The sequence below is a fragment of the Lissotriton helveticus genome, chromosome 3_1 (genome assembly GCF_964261635.1).
Source record: "Lissotriton helveticus chromosome 3_1, aLisHel1.1, whole genome shotgun sequence".
Lineage (NCBI taxonomy): Eukaryota > Metazoa > Chordata > Amphibia > Caudata > Salamandridae > Lissotriton > Lissotriton helveticus.
The window spans coordinates 878,327,195-878,350,183 of NC_136061.1; the positions used below are offsets into that span (position 1 = coordinate 878,327,195).

The following is a 22,989-nucleotide window of genomic DNA, read 5'->3' on the forward strand; positions in this document are numbered from 1 at the left end:
ACCAATCCTTCGCCTACCACTACCTTCGGCCTTTGAGGACCTGGGTCCTGTGTTCCACAATTGGTTTGTGTTACCAAAAGGTGATCTCCAGTGACTGGGTATACTGAACGCCCCCAAGAGGATGCCCTCACTTTTTCAGAGCAGACCTGAATCTACAATGTGAATGTACCCAATGGAGACCATGAAGTACACCGATAGTCATGTAGAACTTTTTCCAGATACATTTGCACCCCTTAAAGTCAGACAAAGAATTACAATAGGGAAAAGATAAGAAAAGGACAAGAATATTACAGGTGCTAGAGACAACAGAAATGAGCCAACACAAGTGCTCTCGTACACAATGGTTTTCTTTTCAACATTTTAAAAGAGCCTGTTCTTGTTCACAAGCACAACGTAATGTTCAGGTTTTTGGTAAAAGATGTGGAGGCTGGGGGTGATCGAAGTTGTGCTGCTCACAGGTAACTAAAGCAGTGTCAGGGAACAATCTACGAGAGTAAAGGTAAGTATGGGGAAGCCCAAAGGCAGCACAAAACTTACACCCTGAGTGGCACAGGCGCAGCCAGGTGCAGAGTGCCAACACAGAATAGTCTTGCAACTTCTGAAATGCCTACAGTGATGCCTGTCAAAGCTTTAAAAGAGCTAGAGTCATTAAGAACACAAGAACACCATGAAAAGGCCACATACGTGGATGGCTTAAGTAAAAGAAACCAAGTGCAAATTTATCACATACTATGCCAAAAACTTTGGTTAAAACATCCTTACATGAAGTCTCCAGACTGGAAGACGCTTTTTCTCTTTAGACCTCGTCATTTACAACCCATTCATAGTTTTGACAAAGTCTGCTGACAACATTTAATTCTGCACTTTACTTTCCTCAAGAGATTAAATGTGTGAGTCCTAACCATTAGCCATTTCCACACTGCCTGGGCCTCCAGTGAAAAACTCCAGATTTGATGACTAGTGGCTGTGCACTCCGTTTGAACAAGTATGGTGCATGTCTTGTCAAGGAAAAAAAAGACATTGGAACAACATGAGCTGCTGTGAGTTCCAAAAGATTCCTGTAATAGGGAATTTCTCTCTCTCTGAGGCCACATGCCTTGAAGCTTCAGAAGATCCAACACCAAAGCATCTGTCACTATTATTTCAACAGGAAAATACTGGTGGAGAGGAACTCCTTTCAAGCGACTGATTGGATTGCACCAACCTCAGGATGACTGGATAGCCGTAAGAGTGCGCTTCACCGTGTCTTCTCATTTATCTGAGAATTGGGACCACAGGCCCTTGCGACATGTTGAGGCGTCTCATGTGCATGCTGGTGTTAGGAACCGGGAATATACATGAAGCCATTTCACTTAGAAGAGAGGAGACTTGTCTGGCTATTGGGTGTTTCAGAAAGTGATGAGTCAGACAATTAAGGTGGATAGAAGACAGTCTTTCATCTGAATGACTTCCTTTGAGCATTAGTTGTCTAGCACAGCCAACAGGCAATGAATGGATTCAACTGGAATCGGGATTGACCTGGTATGAGTGACTTGTAAACCTCAGTACTGGAGCATGGTCACAGTCACCTCAAAATTAGCTTGTTGAGAAGGAGGAGCTGTTATCAGCCAATAATCCACATACAGATAAACTAAAATCCCCATTCTTCTCAAATGTGCTACCACCACTATCATGCAGTTCCAAGAGGTGACTTTTGCAAAAGGAAGGACCTTGTATTATAAATGGCCTCTGCTCTTGAGAAACCACAGGAATTTTCACTGTTTAGCTGCAATTGAGATCTGAAAATATGTGTTCGGAAGATCTACATCACATATTTAGACTCCTTAATGTAGTTGAGGGTGGATCCGGTGGAAAGAGAGCATCCTGAATTTCAATTTCCTTAGACAATTGTGGGCTAATTTGAAGTTGAGAATGAGACTGCATTTGCACGTGAGTCTCTTTTCTCAAATCAAAAGTAGCAAAAATAAATTCGGTTTCATTTCTGTGAATTGGGGACCTTTTCGTTTTGTAACAAGATGTTTACCTCCAGCTCTAGTTGTCCCTGGTGGAAATCATGTGTTCTTTTCAGGGTGGGTTGCAGATGGACGGGCTTTAAAATGAAACTTTTGCACAATACTAAGCACGCATCTCACTGATGTAATCTTTTGTCGCAGATATTTCATGATACGTCCCCCTACCAGAAGGAATAACAGATGGGAAGTTTCAATGGAACCACACATGGTTGGTGACCATCTTTGTCTCTTCACTGCCCCCCAGGTTCACATTTTGCTAATATCGTTGTGGAGGCCAGTGAGGAGTTTGAAACCTGTGTGGGGAATGAGGACAGTCTCGCTCTCTGTAGTGATGCTTTCGTAATCTTCCCTCTTTTCCAATCAAACAGCTCCCAAGGTTTCTATTTTTTGATTCACCTTATGCATTTTCTCTACATGGGACCCAGATAGGAGTACTGAAAGGAAGGTTGAGGAAGTTTTGTTGAGCTTCACGTTTCAGATCGCTCAGACAGAGCCAGGAGGATCTTCTCACTGCTAACCCATGGCAATATCCGTGTGCACCTAAATGTCAGGTAGAGGGGCTAGAACTACTGGACAGAGTGCCTGTGTGCCAGGAAGTGATACTCCAAATCCACTTGCAGTAGGTTATGTAAGTGAAGGAATCGCCTTCAAACATCACTGAATATGGTCACTGATTGTACTGCACTATGTTGGCAATGAACTATGAATCCCAGCAGGCCCCAAATACTTGCATGCTCTAGATAGAGGAGGCTATCTTGGATTATCAGGTATAACTTCACTTTTGGTTTGCTGCGTCCTTTGCTAAGCAATTGTGATACAAGGTTGATACAGCCTGTACCTCACTACATGAAACTCAGATTTTCCATGTCGAGAATTAATGTTCCTAGGGAGAGATCTGATGGGCATTAAGAATTCAGAGAAGTATCCTGAAAGTCACATTAACAGACTTTGAACTTTGTTTTTAATGTGTATCTGGGCTCCTAAGACTGGGGGTTGTAAGTATTATTAAGGCTACTCTGAAGAAACAGAAAAGGATTTTATAGTAGACTATAATGCATATGTATATGTATATATGAATGTCGTGCAATGTATTAGAAATCTAGTATGCACATTCAAACTTAAGAGTTGGGGATAACTGCATATTAATGATACTGGTTATTTTGCAGCTCTATAGAAATCAAGTAGGAAGTATAACTTCTTCCACAAGGGAGCATATAGTGATGAAGCTTGAGCTAATTATTCAAAAATGGGGGGTGGTGGGGGGTGTTAGTTCAAGATCTTTAGGTTTCATATGGTTCCTTTTTAGGAATTACCTATTCAAATCGAAGTATAGGTAGCTGGTTATGCAGTGATTTTGCTAAGGTATAGAGTTCACAATCATTGTTACACTTGGTGCTCTCAGTAATTGGTTGTTGAAGATCTCCATTTGTCTGGTACAGATCCACTACATCCTGCAGACCTTATTGAGCAAAGAAACTGATGAGGTAGAGGTGTAGAGCCCCGTGTTTCTGCTTTCTCTCTTGTTGCCTACCCCTATTCTACCACTGGCCTTCCTAAGCCTGTGTATGTGGTCATTGGTAGGCGTGGTGAGAGGAAAAATTGTATTGTTTCCTTTGGATCCTGTGCATACGGTTAGTGCAATCCGACACTAAATTGGACGAATCCGCAGCAACATTAATGATTTAATTAGAGTACAAAGTTCTCTCATCGATGTGTTTGGCAAAGTCATTCTCATAACTGAAGGAAGCGATCAAGTGCACACCTGTTTCTTCCAAATATTTCACTGTAGAATTGTGTCCATAGTTTTAACTTTCGGGTGCAGCCTGGAAGCATGATCTGCCAAGGTACCATGTGCTTATGAACACATCAGAACTGGAGCAAGGTAACACTCCATTGCTAGACTCACAGCATAATCCATGATTCATCACATAGATACCACACATTAATCCACGATCAATGTGATTTATTCAATGTACTCCAAAAATGTTAATGTTACTCATTCTTTTATCCTTTCACATGTGAGATCCTTATGTATTCCAAAAGTTTCTAATGCCACAGATATGCCAGTCCAGGCCTTTTTCATGAAGCATCACCCAAACATCTCTATACAGTCCCAGGCAGATTGCTCATATCCCTTAGTGCGAGATAGGGCTTCTTTTGACATGGTTAGCTCCCCACTTTTTGCCTGGAACATGATGTGGTTTCGATTGAAAGTGCACAGTGCCCTTGACAACCAGGTCCCCTGTCCCAGAGCTGCAGCCCTAAAACTGTACCACAATTGGCAGAACATCAGAACCCCTGTAAGTCCTTAGTAAATAGTACCCTGGTACCTAGGGCACTGGGACTGAACAGGGTCCCCTGAAGGCCCCTCACCAAGGCCATGCTAAATGCAACTGCAGCCTGCATGTCTTGGTGCCAATGTCACAGCAGCAGCACTACCTAAGGCAGGGTGCACTATATCTCTGGTGTGCGCATATCTGCATGGGTAGATATGCCCCTACAATATTTAAGTCTATTCCTAATATTGAAGCCATAAAGAGTACATGGGCTGGAAACTCGACACCTCGAGTTCCCAAGCACCATGAAGGCTTCACTGAACCCAGGAATGTTTGGTACCAAACAACTCCTCTTAATAAACCTACACTGATGCAAGTATTGGGTTCATTAAAACGTGTACTCAGAGGGCACCTCAGAGGTGCCCTCCTGAAAATCTACCAACCCTGTTGTGGTCTCGGACTGGCTTTATGCAGCCTGCGACCATCAGACCTGCCACCATGTTTCTGGCCCCTGAGTCGAGAGCCCTTGCCTTTGCGGCCAGAAACAAAAGACCATCCCAAGTGGAGGTGGTCACACCTCCTCCCCAGGCAGAGACAGTGCTCAAGGGGGAAGCTTCAATAGAAATGCAAGCCCAGCCTCTGCTGCTAGGAACAGATGGCAGCCTGCAGTTCAAACCCCCATTTTTGGCAGGAAAATTGGGTGCGAATAGGAGATGTGTCCCCCCCTTTGCCAACTCCACCCCTCAGGTGCTGGAGGAGAAGTGAAGCACATTTTTAGTGCCCACCATCTTGAAGATGGTGGGACTTATCCAATCAGGGCTAGGTCTATGCCCCCTCCCACAGAAGAGTGGGATAATAGAGAGTGTCGACACCCAAGGTAAGGAAACTATTGGTCCCTACCAGTCACTCACCTTCAACACCCCTAAATTTAGACCCAGGCCCTGAAATAATATTCCTGACAACCTACGAAGCCTGGACGCCAAAGAGGCGGACCAGAAAAAAAGACGGAACAGTGACCGACTTGGCGCCAGCCCTGACGGCCTGTCCACTGCATTTTTGCCCCTGCTACAAAAGACGACTCGTCCTGCAGACCCAGTGACCTTCAAAAACTTGGGAGGACTGCCTGCCTTCTATAAAGATCAGGGAACTCCAGTGGACAGCAGACATGTCCAAGAAGAAACCAACTTTAAAACTGTAGAGATCTGCCCTAAGGAACTGCAAAACTGCCTCCAGACCCACCTCTGCACCCAGTCCAGGTGGCCCACCGTTACTACGAAGGTTCCCCAGTGATTCTGAGCCAGAGTCCACCGTGGGCGGACCCCTGCTGCAGCCTCAATCCGAAAACTATCCCCGACCACAACCTACTCTTTTCCCGAGGCAAAAGTACCCACCTGCACCTGAATCCCATGGGCCTTGGGGAGCTTGACCAATGGTGTCCCTATGTCCCCTAGCATCTGAACTTACCTGGGCTGCTGTGGGTTTTCTTTGTTCCGCCTCCTGGCCTGATCCTGCAGCCCTTCTCCAAAACCGATCTCCCCCCCTATTGATTTGCATTGGGTGCCCGACGCGGTGTTGGCACTCTGCACCCGGCTGCCCCTGTGCCGCTGAGGGTTTAAATTTGATGCTGCCTTGCGCGCCCCGTGCTTACCTTAACTCCCAGAGATTCATCCCTGACACTGCTTTACTTACCTGTGCGCAGCACAACTTCGATCACCCCCCGTCTCCATTGGTTAACATTAGGGGTCAGACCCTAAATGTGACCTCTGCACCCGGCCGCCCCGGTGCCGCTGGCGGTGCACTCTTTGTACTAGTTTGAATCTTGCTTGGTGTTGATCTGAAACACTGAAAACTGGATTTGTAAGTCGTGTACTTGCCTTCAAAACTGCATTCTTGTTTTTCTCCCATAGGTTAACATTGCTGAACTGAAAGTGTCCACTTTTTAAAGGGATAGAATTTTATTGAAAAACTTACTTAACTTTTAACATACATCTTGGTTTGTAAAAGAAACCTTGGAAGAAGCTTATTTTTATAAAATTGGTGTGGATCTCCTTTTTGAGTTAGGTGCCATTTATAGGTCACCGTGTGTATAACAAATGTCTTGCGCTCCTCTGTTAGGCCTACGGTTGCTCGACCACACTACCACAAATAGAGCACTTTGGGTTTACACTGAGCCCTGTACACATCTGAGGAAATCTCTGGACTCTTTACAAGATATAAACAATAATTGGTATATCATATAAAGAGCCAGCCTCCTGCACATAGTAAGAGAATTGAACTGGGTGCCTTCAATGAATTAACAGACGTGACACCTTCTTTGCATCCTACTGAGTACAATCATTTTCTGTCCTTGTCTGGGGGCACTGCTGGTTGTCTCTACTATTTTAAAAGTGGAGTTGGAGCAGTTTTTGCGAAGGAAGGAACTAAGAAAAGGTTCATAGTGTAGACACAGAAATATTTAGCTTAGCCGATCCCCTGACTAGGATTTCACGAAAGGGGTTATTATCACCAACTGGAGATATTCTAGCCGAGGAGGGTCTGACAAACACGAGGAATATCTTGTAATGGAGGAGTGTGAAGAAGAAACTGTGTGGAGCTCATCATCTGAAAGAGGGGTAACACCTAAGAATATGAGATCTTCTCTAAGAACATCTTCTTGATAAGCAAGGCGACCTGTGCTTATCACATGTCGCCAGTGAGATCTCCCGGCCTGCGACAGACCCCTTGAAATGGGCTAATGGCAGAAGAGGAACTAACAGTCTGCTTGAAGGAGCTGGTGTGGAGGACATGGAGATGAAGGATTAACCAAAGTCTGCAGAATGGTGATGGAAGGAGTGGTAAACTGGGCTGTAGGCAAAGTTGGCGAGAGCCTCACTGGAAACTAATTCGACAGCAGGTCTCTGATTGGAGAATCAGACTTCAAGTACCCAGAAGCCAAGCTTGAAAGCTAATAGGGATCAGCTCGATATCATGTGCTTGTAAAGTCAAATATCTCAATGTGGTTTATACATCATTCAGACAGCTCGTCGTCAATGGTCTGGTCTATGCCTCTAGGACGTTGGGCGCCTAGGACAATAAGGAGCAAGTCTACATGTCCTTGACAAAGATTACATCAATGTAGGGAGAAACAATGACTGCTGTTTCTTACTGTCTTTTAGCATCTCCCTTGCAAAATGAGAATGTGAACTGAGAAGAATATGCCTAAATCCATTTGAACAAGGCTCTAAATTATGTCAGTTAGAACAATTACATATAAGTAGAAATTAAATTAACAGCTTTCGGATGAACTCTCCAACAATGTGAGATTCTGTTACCAAAAAAATAATAGACAATAAAAGAATACCCTTGTCTAGGCAATTTGTCCAGTGAGGTTAATGTTGAGAAGCAAGTTAATTTAACTACCGTCATTAACAAGCGTCTTAATTCACTTTGCAATGTTTATAAAGATATAGCTCCTCCTACTCTTCGTTATGTGATCATTTGTGTCCCCTTAGGAAAAGTACCATTCCTTGACACTCTGTAAGGTAGGTTATTTGATTAAGCCTGTCCAGCCAGACAGTTAATCTAGATAAGGGTCTGAAAGGTATCAGCTCCAAGGCCTACACCACTCATACTAGATTCTGGCACAACATTTCCAGGGGTTTCCAGAAAAGACACCAGAGCCTTGAAGGTCATCTGCAACATTGCCAATTAATCCCTCACCTATGCCTAGCATGTTCTCCCGCCTCTCCAAACACTTTGCAGACAGTAATCTTGTTTTTAAATTATCACAATGTTGCAAAGTTTTTTTTAATACCTACATACTAAAGTACTTCACATGAAAATCAAAAAGGAAAACTGGAACAATGCACCATATCCAATAGCATCTGTAAGCTCTGTGCGGTTGGGTCTAAGATCATGTTTTTCTGTCCAAATTTTGAGTCCGTAAAAGATACTCGTGATTGCTTAACCCTTTCGGGGCTGATGACGAGCTCAGCTCGTCATGAGCGTAACGTGCCGTGCGCTGATGACGAGCTGAGCTCGTCATGTAACGCGGTAAATTTAAAAACGCAGCGCGCAGCGGGAAAACCGCTAGCGCGCATGCGGTTAAACATGCATGGTTAAAAACATTTAAATAATCCAGCACACTCATTTGTAATCTGGAGAAAGTAATGATTTGCTATAGTATTTTAGAGGGTTTATGAGTGATCTGTAAGAAAATATATGCAAATTCAATTTGTTTTTTCTTATGATTTTTATATATTTTTCCTACACCAATCAATGACAACTATTTGATAGGTTGATTATGGAAGGGCAAGTAGTGTGAACTTTTCCAAGCACAATGACACTTTTTTGGCCTCTACAGCATGAGACAAATCAATCACACCATATATATAATTCCCAACACATACCTGTGTCGGTTTTTATTTTTCCGTTTCTTGTGGCTGTGATGGCTTCCTGAAGAGGCAGAGGCGGCAGCTTTCTGAGGTTTCACCCCTTGCACTGAGGCTTCCACATCTTCTGTTTCCTCATGGCTTGGCTCATTTTCTTGGTTCTGAAAGTCTGGTGAATTATCACTTTCAGTTCCGCTTCCAGGTTCTGGGGATCAAAAAGATATTGCACCTAAATTATTACATTTTTAACCTGTCATTGTACCCAAGGCAAAAATGTTCAGGTCTTTCATAAACAATGTCAGAAATGTTTTATCAACATTGTACTTACATACAATATGCAAAACAGAACATAGAGGCTGACATGCTCGGTTACACATCTAAACTTCAATCAATAAAATATAATGTAATTTTCATTTGCAAACGCCATTGAGCAACAGAAAGAGGAAAGGTACATGGTAGTCATTAATGAACAGTGGTGGTGGTTATCAACTCCCTAAGGCACAAGCAAGTGTGGGAATGTTAGCAGAAATGAGACATGATGACACAGGTCATTTGGACCTTGTAGTCGACCTGCCAAAGTTGTGGAGGATCATCCGTCCTATTGAGAGACCCATACCTCTCTTTACTGTGAAATGAGCCACTGCTGGGATGTATGGCAAAACAATGCATGACTTTTCCATGCAGCCACGTATGGTATTAGAAGATAAGTAAAACCCATACAAAGTTTAATTGATTTACTAAACATATTCTTTTCTTTTTTGGGGGTTGGTGGGGCAAACACCCTATTTTTAGGTTGAGCCTAGCAGCATGCATGCGCTGCGAGGCGTATTGTATTTACTTCTATGGGCTTTGGCATGTCCTCACTGTCGACTGGTTAAAATGTCCTACCGAAAAGCTTTCTTCTCTATGGTTTCTTGTGGGTATATGTCCAACCTTTTTGTGTCTTGCTCTCCCGCTGGAGGATAGGCCTAGTACGATATCCTTTCACTGGAGATGCTTTCTGTAGTGTTTGCGCACTCTTTTTCTAAACAGCTGCTCTTTACATCTGCAAATGCTCGCTCCCTCTGCGCTTATGTCATAGCTACAGCTCCCCCCACCTCCCGAGCTCCGGCCTCTCTCTACATCCGATCATTATGTTAAGGGTAGGCGCTGGAATCCCAGGAAGCAGCTTTACGTTAAGGCCGATTCCGCCATTCTCTCCCCTGTTGTTAATTACTCCCGCTGTCTGTGTTGCCTTTAGCCCCTCCCTCCCATGCTGCCCGCCTTCCAGCCCCCTCCCGTTGTTTCACGGAATCGGTGTGGCGACCCCTGTGATTTCAAGTATACTTAAAACAAAACCCCATGTGAAATCTCTGCCCTGATCCTTGTATTTACTACATACAACCTCCTGCACCCCGACCAACTTTGTGTTGGGCAACTGTATTCAGTCATCCTTAAGCTACGCCCCTCCTTATGAACTGCATGTTGAATCAGAAGTGAATGACACGCATGCTGCAGGAAAACAAGCATGGCAGCACCAGGCAGCAAGAGGTGAGAAAGTGAAGGACAGACTTCTTTTTCTTACCAGGCTACTGTGTGCACTGGCACCTCTCCTCCAGGTTAAGTCCTAGGACGAAATGTGGGAATTCCTCTTTCCACTTCCAGCAGCAGACAGGAGGGTGGCTGTTCCCCAGTCATATGTGTAATCCCATCTGTACAAAGCGTCAGGCCCCATTGTTTCCTCCCTAGGATCCTTATTATAGGCGGTGGAGGGGGCGGTAAACCTGTCTGGCTCAGCTGCGATGCTCAATGATCTCAGAAGCAGGTGCATGGCTCCCCTTCCTGCCACCCCCGGATGAGAAAGGAGAAAGTGAGTTATCTCGCTCACTAGCACACAATATTCAGGCCGTCCCTTCACTTTGAAAATGGCCTGTGCTTCAGTGGTACAGGTGGGGGTCTTGATGGCTGAGCCTGGGACTGACAGCTGCACAGATACAGAGCGGGCACTCTAATTCTAATGGCTCCTGTCTCTCGGAAGCCTTTCCCTTGCTGCCCCACCCAGGATGGGCACAGAGGTCGAGAGAGAAGCCTCAACGGCCTGACGCTTTTGCAAGGTGACACCCATCCTCTGCTGCTAGCAGCAGATGACAGCCCCAAGGTTTACACTCCCACTTTGGGCAGGAAAACCTAGTTAGAATAGGAGGTGTGCCCTCTCTGCTTACTCCACCGCTAAGGTGGGGGAGGCAAAGTGAAACATCTTTCAGTCCCTGCCACCTTGAAGATAGGGAGACCCCTTCAATCAGGGCTAGGACTATGCCCCCTCCCACAGAAGGGTGGCATAATTGAGGGTGTAGTCACACTAGGTAAGGTGCCTATAGGCCCAATCTGAAACTCCCTTACAACGCCCCTAAGTTTAGTATTTAGGTGGCTCCCCCAGACCTGGAAACTAGTTCCGGCCGCCCTAAGAAGAAGGGAGAACAAGCATTTGCATTGCAATAGGTCTCGCATTTACGTATGTTTGAGCTATTTGCACTGTAAATAACAATGCCTTTTATTTCGGTTTTGATTTTCAAAACATAAATAAAAGGCATTGTCATTTACAAAGCCAATAGCTTAAACCCGCGTAAATGTGAGACCTATTGCATTGCAAATGCTTGTTTTAAGCAGGCAAAATAACGACAAAAAAAGAGGAGCACAGTGTCCCTAAAGCAGGCACTGCACTCAGTATTAAAGTTTTACAAAATAAAAAAGCGCTGTGTCCCTTAAGCGGGCACCGCGCTCATCAAGGTTTAAAAAGAAAAAAAAAGTAAACTGAGCCCTGTGTCTCTGAAGCGGACGCAGTGCTCAGCACACAAGTTAGAGCGCATAGCACTGTATTAGAAAATCGGCCGCCATTGTCCCCATCGCTTTAAATAAACAAAATAGTGCTCGTCCCTTTATAATGCAAACCGTGTAGCAAGCCAAATAAAAGGTCCAGTCCTTACGGTAAGGAACAAATGGAGACAAGGCGGTACCAAGGCAGGACTAACAAGCCTATTTCCGAATCAGAAACCTGCATTTAGGAAGGTCACTGACAAAAACTAATGACAAATATGGGTGGAGTGGGCGGGGCTTCCACTGCATACTCTAATACAGCATCCGTCTGGCAAAGCGAGCAGTGCATGCCGCTAGGTTCGATTCAAAAAGGGAGAAGACGATCTAGTGCAGCAAAGCCGAAAAACGACTACCGACTTGGCCCCAACAATGCTGGCCTGTTTCCAGCTTTATGGACACTTCCAGACCCCAAGGTAGACTCCTGCTGTTCGACAAAGACCAGAGACTCCAGAGGACAATGGATCTGTCCTCAAGAAACCTACACAAAGGAATCTGGTGCCCTCCGGATCTGCGAGTCCTGCCCACTCCGCACCCGACGCCTCTGGCTCATGTCCAGGTGGCCAGCGATCCTGACCTCAAGTCCAGCATTAGCTGACCCCTCCTGGACTAGACGACGCCACCACCTGCAGACTGAATCCAGAGGCACACCTCAGTGCTGGTCGGGTGTGTAGCTTTGCACACTGCACCAAAAGTTGGGGAGGAGGGGGGCAGCTAGAAACAGGCTACAATAGGAGGCTTGGGAACAAGTTTGGGAGCTCCAAACGGGGGCTTGGTTTGTGAGGGTCCCCGGACGCTCCAGGGCAGCGAAAGACTATCTGCTGGTGGTTCTTTGGAGCTTGGCCCCCTGCCACCTCAAGTCAAGAAGGGGACCCCCAGAAACCTACTGCAAGTAACTGTATGCAGTATATGCCTTTTTACCCATAGGAAAGCATTGCTGCGTAAAGACGTATTTAAGTGAACATTTTACTTACCTGTAAAAATCATATCTTGCAAAGTACTTATGTGATACCGAAATTCTTGGTGTTGAAATCAATAATAAAAATATATGCGCTATTTTTCTAAATTGATCTTGGTTTTATTCTGGAGTGCGTGCCTCATTTATTGCCTCTGTGAGTACAACAAATGCTTAGCACTACCCTCTGACAAGCCTAAACTGCTCGTCCACACTACCACAAAAAAAAGCATTTGGGTTTGTTACTTGTGCCTCTGTAAACCAATAGGAGTTGCCTTGACTCTCAGCACAGTGTACCTCGTTTTGGAACACTAAATAGAGAGCCAGCTTCCTACAGCAGATATGTGCAATACGCACAATGTAGATTAGTGAGTGGGTGGCTTTTAAACCGCAGCCAGACCAATATGCTTAATATGAAACATTCTTCATCAACTGCATTAAAAAAATTCTCTTTTTTCCATGTACAGATCTTGGATCAGCTCGACTATAGAACAATTAAAACAGTTGTCATCGATCAAATGGTCCACTCAGTCGATTGCTGCTGCATATTTTAATATGAAGAAAAGTCATGTTTAAATCATTCTAAAGTGTAACAATTTCAGTAAACTGTATTTGGAAACAATACAGGAGACATCAATTTGTTTAACTTTTGATGTATTACAGTTTTAATGGGCGACAAAGCAATGCGGGCGAGGCAGTACCGGAGAGGCACACAGGCGTTAGATGAACACAGAATTCAGCAGGTCGGAAGGAGAAAACTGGATACCACATTGACTCTCATGGAGTGGTTAAACAAAAGAAAAAAGTAATGCTTCAAATTTGAGCAGCAGGACACAAGTAATGCAACAATGCTCCACAGGAGGGATAAACGCACAAAAAGGCAGGAAAGCACACACACACACCGACTAATAAGCAACGAAAAGTAAGCAATGAGCAAACTATAAGCCCACTGTAAGCTAATAGAATATCTTGCAACCGACAGCACATGCTCTGTCTAGTAGGCTGTAACATAAAAACGGATTAAAATCTTCAACCTATCAAACATAGTTAATAGATGCTGCATACTTAAAGACACAAAGAGAGCGAGACGGTAATGACAAGCATTGGCATTGCCAATAGGTCTCGCTTGTGGGTCTTTCGTTCTCTGCCAGACAACGCACACCGGATCCCCAGCACTAATCAAGTTATTTCCGTATTCAAGAATCTGAACTATTCATTTCAATATTATGTGCTTTCTCGGTTTTTCCCCCTCGCAATCACCAAGATAATTAGACATTTTGCACTTTATAATGAAATGATTGCAGCCTCAATCTGTGAGAAATGGGGAATTGACTGTTCTTCATTGTACTGTGGAGTGGATGGAAATGTGTGTGTGCGGGAGGGGGGGGTAGAGAGAGGGGGTGAAAGGGAGACACAGGAAGGGAAAGGTGGAGAGAAAGAAGCAGAGGGGGAGATAGGGGGGTAAGAGGAAAGAAAGAAAGAAAGAAAGAAGGAAAGAAAGAAGGAAAGAAAGAAAGAGGAAGGAAGGAAAGAAGGATGGAAAGAAATAAAAAAGAAAGGAAGAAAGAAAACGAGAGAAAGGAAGAAAGAAAGAATGAAAGAAAAAGAAAAAGAAAAAGAGAAAGGAAGAAAGAAAGAAGAGAAAGAAAGAAAGAAAGAAAGAAAGAAGACAGAAAGAAAAAAGGAAGGCAGGAAGGAAGAAAGAAAACGAGAGAAAGGAAGAAAGAGAGAATGAAAGAAAAAGAAAAAGAGAAAGGAAGAAAGAAAGTAAGAAGAGAGAAAGGAAGAAAGAAATGAAGGAAGAAACGAACAAAGGAAGGAAGAATGAAAGAAAGAAGGGAAGAATGAAAAAAAGAACGAAAGAAAGAAAGCAAGGAAGGAAGAAAGAACGAAAGAAAGAAAGAAAGGAAGAAAGAAAGAAAGGGGAGGGAGGGGAAAAAAGCGAGCGAGAGGAAGGAGAGATAGGTGGAGTAAGAGAAACATAAAGGGGCGTGGGGAGGGGTGCTTTGGCTTTCTCCATTGCTCTGGGAAGTGCATGTAAATCTGTATGACAGAGAAAGAGGCAGAAAGGATTAAACATAAAGGTGGGAGATAGAGGACAGGAGAGAACAAGAACGAAAGACAGGCCAAAGCAGGGTGAAGGATTCGAGCATGAAAAACAAGGCAGCGCTGGGAGGGGGGCTGGGCACGAAGGAAGGAGAAATGTGAGTCACGGCGGCCGTGAAGTGTGAAGCAGATCCCTTTGAAGCTCTTGGAGGCAGGAGCAAATGGTAAGGGGAGCTAAAAACAAGAGCGTCCGGGAAGCGGCCAGGAAACTAAGTACGGCCGGCCACATAATTAGGGGAGGAGAAGTGTGGCAGGCAGATGTGCGGCCTGGTGAGGGGGCGGGAATGCGAGCCTGGTGGGGGCAGGCGGATTACGGAGATGCTCGTGCTTGTGTGGTCACGTGACCCGCTTTGTGGCCACGTGACCTCACATGCACTGTGAAGAAACGCCAGTGGTTTCACTAGCCGATCGAGCACTTGAATTCGATCCTATCCATTCCTGCGGAATGGGACAGGCTCGACCTAAAAAAAGAAACTAGCCCTTCACGGAACTAAACAAGTAAAATTGATGCTTATCCACAAACTGAATCAACTCAAGGGACCACACCTAACGCCAAAGGTAACCCATATTCCTGCCTAGAGGTCAAATAGTATCCTTTCTCAGTTTTATGACCCATGTTTTGCAACATCTTGGATAAACAAAGTAATGCCACCAAGTGGCCCTAACTAGTCAGTGGAATTTTTTTTTTTTTTTTTAAATGAAACAAAAAAAAAAACCCAGTAAAAATGTGGCACACTTTTAAACAGGATTACGCATGGCTTGTATCACCAAAAGATTTTTTTTTTACTATCTCCCTCAATGCAGAAGGTTCCTCGTAAACCTCCTCCTCGAGCAGGATTTGATCATTTCCTTTGAAAAAATTGCCTTTCTTCCTAAATGAGCAAAGAGAACAGTAAGATCACCTCCAATTTTAGTTATCAAGGGTTCCAAATCTGCCCAGTTGGTTTATGTAAAAGACAAAGGCCCTCATGTATCAATGCATTTCCCCATAGAGACAGATTCGGCAACACCTTTTGATATATCAGGCCACAAGTTTGCTATTTTTGATTACGGGTCAGGATCCCAAAGAGGATTTCAGAACTATATTGATTTTTTTTAGATGCTTTAGCGCCAGAGCCCACACAGCAACAACACAAACAAGCATTGGGGGCCTACTGATTTTGCAAACACTTTTTGGAGATCCTGAAAATGATTGATCAAAAGTGCAATGCTTGTGCCAATGCTGTTTAGCTGCTGTTGGCGGTTGCATCATTTTGTAGGTGCAAGTATATGTCACCATGCATGCACATGTCTACTGATTGATGTGGACCCCACATTGTTTGACGTTTTATTGACTGATCTAGGATGGAAGATTAAAAAAAAAAGCGGAAAGGCACACGAGAGACACAGCTGGAAAATATATTCATAACCAAGGTTGTGCTCCGAGGGGGGGGGGGGAAGACAAACATACTAGACAGGGCAAGAGATTGAATTAGAAGCAAGTAAATGACAGTAACAATAAAGCCAACTAATGGTTAGCAATGGGTGGGCTTTAAACCCACTGTAAATTCTTGGTAAGATGACAATAAATCTTTGACAACTAGACTTTTTACTGTATCTTGTACGTTAAAATAAGCAATGAAACCAATGTAAAAAAAAACATACCGTGCAAACTTCATTGAAAAAGGATTTCTTGCGCAACATTTGAACAAAACCTACCACAGCATAAAGTTGTAGCACATACAAAACAGAAAATGTATTACTATTATACTTTCAAAGGTCTGTAAAAAAATGTATGCGACCTGTTAAATGTTGGGTGAACAGAAGCTCTCAAATGTAGAACAGATAGCTATGGTTAAACACAGACTGAGACAATATACCCTATTTTAGTGTTCCAACGAGAAACACGGTCTGTCAAGCACAGATTACATGAACATTGGACTTTTGTTTTGTGAGCAAGAATGCCAAACTTACTCTTTTCAATTAACTGATCCTGAACGCCGGCCAATGAACTAACAGCCTGAATACAACAAAAGAGAAAACAAAATTAGGTGGCAACTTAAATCATTATTTGAAACTTTGGTACACATTTAATGTGCGACAATGTTTTACAGATTTTATTTGTCTCTTTTTATTGTATTTAATCATGGGTTGGAAGTCATTTTTATGCTTTGCATCATGTATATAGCCACATGATTTTGTACTTTTAAACATGTTTTTATATATTTGTCTCTTTTTTGGCAATTGGCCAAAATAAAGAGTATTGACTGACTTACTGATTTGCAACTTGAATTCACTTTCTGTCAACCACTTTGACTATTGCAATTATTGTGCCCAAAGTATTAGTTGTTACTCTGTTAGTCAAAAAACAAAATCTATGTTGTAGGTCTAGTATCATTAATTAAAACAATTGTTCCATTGTAGCCTCACTTGACTGCAAATCCAATCAATATATAAAGTTATTGACTGTCAGTTGAAAATAAGGACGCACGCCTTTGGTAAGAATGCAAGAATATGAAAAATATCTCATCTTATTTATTAGGCCTATGGTACATTATGCTGTTAACACATGAATGAGTCCTATATCATCAGTCCCTGCATTCCTGTCCTCCCTCTAGCAATCCAGTAATAATACAAATTGCATACTGAGGGATCACAGAGGTTGTCTGGCTCTCAACTTTCCAAGGAAACTGCAATGGGAATGAAAGACTAAGCCATTACAATGTAATAATAAACAAAGCTCTACACGTTGATTGTTTCCGTCTAGTGTGTACATCTCTGTAGGATTAGAGGAGGGCTTGAATCTGGCACAAGTTGAAAAGGGCATATCTTACACTAGCTGTTCCTTCAATGGCAACAAAGACACATATTAATCAAGGTGTAAATGAAATTATCGACACAAAGGACTCCAAATATCACTGTGTGCTGGTTTTCAAGAGAATGATAAAACCATATAGTTTAACCATATATTTTAACTGCATTCTAAACATGATGTACCGGCTTGTTGTTAATGATCAGCACTCTAATTTTGTGGAAAGTTTTACCAAGTGGAAAAATGGGGAGTTGTACCCTTAGCTTGTACTTAACAAGATGGAGAACTATACCCTTAACTTGCACTTGCTATAGTCAATTCATTCTTTCACACTATTCTGAAGCCACTAACAAAACTAAAGTCCAGCCACCTGCTTCTTGTTACCAGTGTACAACTAGAGCCCTGGCATAATCAGAGAGGCTATATCAGGGCTCTTATATAATGAGATTGCTGCCATAATTCGTCGCTGCAATGCATGACACCAAAGGGACAAATGGATTTTGTTACAGGACAAGTAGATTTATGAAGCAACCTGCCCCACAGACAAGTAGATATTTTAGTAAATTCCACACCCGTGTACTAACTAAACTTTTTCAAAGATTATACATTAAACAGACTAATGCCGATTTTCCTTTTGCAGTTTGAAAATAGGTAAGGGAATCCCTTCACATGCAAAATAGGGGACTGGATCGGTCATATACTCATAAAATAATTCAAAATGATTTTTGTTTTTACTCACTGCCGCAGAGGTAACAGATGACTTGCTAAAAAGTCGCTCTGCTTCTTTAAATTTTCTGTTCCTTCTGTCATTTTTGCTGTTAGAGTTCCTAAAATGTAAGATGAAATACAAAAGTGTAATCATTACAACTGCTCACCTGAAGATGAATGTTAACATTTCATAAATATATACCTAATTATGAAGTGAAAACCGCAAAGCATTGTGAAACCAAACTTACTTATTTCAAATTTATTCATGAGTATCAAACATAACGTGCATTGAAAACCAGGTGAGTCCAAAAGAAAGCTAAGAAAGTTCTTTCCATCAAACACGGTGAAGTGGAAAATTGGCATGGGTGTATGATAAGGTGGTGCATGGTTAAAAAGTAAAACGAAGCGATGAGTGCATAGCAGTGATATAGGAAAAAAGAAAGCTTTTTCAACCTTTCAACACGCGATGCAAAGGCTGTACTTATTGACTACTGCTTAATCAATTAGTGGGCAAGATGGAAATCATTACTGAGGGTAGAAAGAGATCAAGCTTCCAATAAACTATGCTTGCATATGAACAGTGGTGCGTACATGGAATACGTGGTAGAGTAATGCTGACCTTTAGCCAGAATTTACCCCGAGCAACGATATGAATTCAATTTGTTGGAAGTATTAAAAATGGCAGATATAATTGAGGGTAGAAATGCCATAGTTTCCGATTCCTTTCAAAGGATGTTCATAAAAATAAATGCATTACGGTCCTATCCCATTAAAGTATCTTATCCCAGTCCATACCTCTCTGATAATTGTAACTTACAGTGTCTAAATATGAAATCTAATGTTAGAGATGCATTAATTGTCCAGCAACTCCTGTCATCAAATAACGTGTTATTTCACTAATATAGAAAATAATGCAAAAACCTATTGAAAAGTAAAAATAAGGACGCCCAACTTAAATCCTGGTTAGAATTAAATAAAGCACCAGTTAGGAAGGATGTAAAAAAGTTTTGGATAATTGTTACTTAAATAAGTAAGAGAAACATGAATAGACAGGCCACTGCCATATTGCAGCTAACAAATGTTTTAACTACTTCAGAAACCCATTTGTAATAGATTATCCTCCAAGTAGCCAAAGTACCAGAAAATATGAGATGTCTGTGGGCAAAAATCCTCCGCTGACCATTCAGGTACCAAAAGTAGAAAGAGCTCTTCGAAGTAAGAAATGGAATACAATTCTGGGTTCTGATTTAATTCCGGTTGATTTCCACCAAGAGGAGCCTAAGTTCTGGTCCCACGTTTCTACCAAGGTCTGTAACACATCAGTTGCCACAGATATAATACTGCTTTCAGAAAATGAAGCTGCAGAAATCCCCCCATTATCAGCCAATTTCTTTATTAGATGTGGCAGGGAGGATCATTTGCAAGATGCTGTTAAATAGACTTTTGTGCTGGATGGACAACATGAATATTTTGAATGGGACAAATGGCTTGCTTCAGATCTCCGACTATGGATTCAAGCGTACATTTGTATACAATTGCCTTTAAGTAAACTGTATTGAAGAAGAGCACACCGTACTGTAGTGACCGGCTTGCCACTGTTCTAGTTTTTGTTGTGCCAGCCACTCTGAGGGTTGGCTTACACTCCACCCCACCCCCATCCAACACAGGCGTCACAGGACATGTGATTCAGCTAATAAAAGGGGGGGGGGGGGGGGGTGCACGAGCCCTGGGCCAATTCCAGTAACCAGATTCTAGAGCCAGTGTCTTTATTATATGTGCATGGGGCTTAGGGCCCCACAGCATTACATTGGTGACTAGCGGGTTGGACCTGCATGTGCTGCCGCCTTTGTGGGCAGGAAAAGAGGAAGCACTTCCCATGTCAAGGGCACACCTGCCAACAGGGAAGGTGAGCCGGTGGTGATACACAGTGGGCCCCCTGAAACACAAAGGACGAGCTGGCAGAGTGATCGCTGGGCATGAGGTGAGCCCGCGGGTTGACAGAGGTGCTGAGGCGAGCTCCCCCGCCCCCCGGACGAAAGAAAGAAGAGTTCTGCCCTAGAAGCCGGCAGTGAGGCAGACACTACCCGGCACCTGTGAAGGAGAGGAGAAGGTGCTGCTGAGCTGCGTTGGTTCTCCTGCTGCATTTAGAGAAGGCAACCAGGAGCAATGTTGACCCACCCGAGGGTGCAGTGAACATAGGGAAGAGCAGAATTGAGGCGGATGTGTTGAATGAAGAGATACCTTCTTCATCAGAAAAAAGTTAAGAGGGGTGCATGCTAAACCCTCTTCTTTTTGGTCGGTTTCAAACAATGTGGTAGATCATCTGATGAAGGTCAACCTCGATGTTCCAACAAAGGCTGGCAAAAAGTTTCCTGTACTTCTTTCTGCAGATGATACTGTTTTGTTAACCAGAACTAACAATGCACTACATAAATTGTTGGAGAGCTTGTAAGGATCTAAACATCAATACAAATGACAGAAAGGTTATGTAAATAAAACCATTCCCGCCTGTTAAAAGAAAGCCCAGGGTGCACAGCAAAGTACCAGAGTGGTGACCATACTATGACTATATGGCTATGTGCTTATAAAGACAACTAAGGTAGAAAGCCACATAGACGAGTGGTATACCACATATGACAAACCTCCAGGGCCGTACTTGGATTTAAATAAACGTCAGATAGCCAATAATTATAATTCTCTAAATTTAGCAACAGGAGGTGGTGGCTTCTACAATGTATGAAGCAGAAATCTGAGATATGTCAATTTAAAAAAGCTACAATTGCTAGAGAATAACTTCTTAAGGACCTTGTTGATGCTGGGCCATGCCATGATACTCGGTTACTGTATTTATATTTGGAACTATGCATGAACACCATAACTGATGTGGCTGTGCTGCAACCTGTGTTTTACTGGGTGCATCTACACAGAAACACTCACGCAACAATTTATCTAAAATCAGTTCTAGAAATGGAAGTAACTGGCGGGGTGATATCAAAAGACCTTTAATAACGCGTACAGCTTGAGCACCTCTGGAAGTACTCCACTCAAGTTGGCCCCGATTCGATAGAAATCATTAAGAATGAGTACCGGTCACTTAAATTAGAGGAAAAAACATCGAATATATAGGAAGATATCTTATTAGCAGGTTAATATAGTGTGATAGACATGGCATCCTTGGTGTGATTTTCCCCCTAATCTTTTGCTTTCAACCCTCCTGTTTTGTGGACTTCGTTTTTGCTGGCTTTAAGACTCTGCACACTTTACTACTGCTAACCAGTGCTAAGTGGTTGTGCTCTCTCCTTATAACATCGCAGAATTGTCTTACACCCAATTGGCATATCTAATTTACTTGTAAGTCCCCAGTAAAGTGGTACTATGTGTACCAATGGCCTGTAGACAGCCACACACAAAGACGTTAGGTGTGCCATCACTGGCAGGGAGGAGCTGGGCACAGCCCTACTCACACTTGAATATTGAATAGAGGGTGTCCTGCCTCAACACAAGGGGCTGCATACAGCTCCCCACCCCTGTAGTTAGACTTTAGCCAGGGAAGGCAGGAAACCTGCGCACTTCAAAGGGAAACATATTGAAGCTTCTCCCACTTCAAAGGATGTATCGGGTAAAAATATTGAACCTCAGTCACCAACTCTTCAGTAAACTTCTGAACCTGAGGAGACTGCTAGGAAGAAAGACAGCTGTGCTGCTGAAAGGACTGCCACTCTGCTGGACTACTACCTTGCTCGACTGCTGGATTGCTTCCCTCCTGCCCAAGTCCGAAAGATTGGACCTGCACCTGAACCCAGGACTCCCAGAGTGACTCAACAAACTAGTGTGCTGGCCTCTTGTTCAGAGCCACAGGGACAGAACAGGTACTCAACCACCTGAACCAGCACCCAGATCTACTCAATGACCCCCAAGTGGTGCCTATCACGTCCTGGACCCTTTGTGTGGCCTCAGTGGAGCTCAGTTGAAGTTTTGTGACTCTTTGTGACCATGAATGGGCCAGTCGGTGGCAAAACCTTGTCGGTCACACTGTCTGCCAACATGAATTTCCATCAACCTGACACTTCGTGCTACAGCATCGACCGCTCATGGGGAGCACAGCGAAGCTCCGGTTGCCTGTTTGGGACTACAACAGGATATTAACGCTACAGCAATGACCGTCAGCGCACCAGGCCTGCTCTTCAAGCGACATCAACAAACGTATGCAACGCTTCCCTGCTCCTCGCAGCCCCCTCCACCACGAATGGAACAGTTTGCACTGGACTGAAATGGTAACTTTTCAGCAGTATTAACCTGGTCCCTGTATCCGACCCGTGCTCCACCAGCAGGTGGACTGAGCTTGTGACTTTCTCCCGGTCTATTTCTAGCACAACCAGGTATCCGCAAAGAACGGTTTTGGAATTCCGGCGCAATGTTCACTTAAATCTGTATAATTGCATATCTCTGGTTCTACTGAGTGGAATTTTGTCATTTAGGTCTTGAATTATTTAATATATTTTAGTCTATTTTCCTTAAATTGGTGTGGGATTTTCCTTGTGTTTTCAAGTTTTAACTGCTTGAAGTGCGGCATAAATACTTTACACATTTCCTCCAAGTTAAGCCAGACTGTTCTGCGCCAAGCTACAAGGGGGTTGAGCACAGGTTGATGTGGCGTTACTTGTGCCTCACCCCAACAAGGATTGTGGTTAATGGTTGAGTGGGGTGAAACCCTACTCAAGCAGCAACCCAATTTCCTCACAGTATATAAATTGGAATTAGGGAGTGAGAAGTACCCTAAATTAAATTATGTAGGAAGCTAGCTTATGTGACATATCAAAAATCTGATATACCATGCAAAGAGTCCAGGGATTAAGAGTGGACAGGGGCTTGCTAGCCAGTCCAAAGTGCTCTGTTAGGGGGTAGTGTGGTAGAGCAGCCT

General features: G+C 43.4%; 1 protein-coding gene across 2 annotated transcripts in view; it reads right to left on the bottom strand.

Moving 5' to 3' along the window:
* MEAF6 (MYST/Esa1 associated factor 6) overlaps nucleotides 1–22,989 on the bottom strand; it is a 147,353-nt gene that overhangs the window by 57,555 nt on the left and 66,809 nt on the right. For both annotated transcript variants that reach the window (XM_078681214.1, XM_078681215.1), the window contains exons 3-5: nucleotides 18,100–18,187; nucleotides 16,523–16,568; nucleotides 8,677–8,863 (exon numbers count right to left, since the gene is read on the bottom strand). In XM_078681214.1, coding sequence (XP_078537340.1) covers nucleotides 8,677–8,863; nucleotides 16,523–16,568; nucleotides 18,100–18,187 — 321 coding nt within the window. The remainder of the gene's footprint in view (nucleotides 1–8,676; nucleotides 8,864–16,522; nucleotides 16,569–18,099; nucleotides 18,188–22,989) is intronic.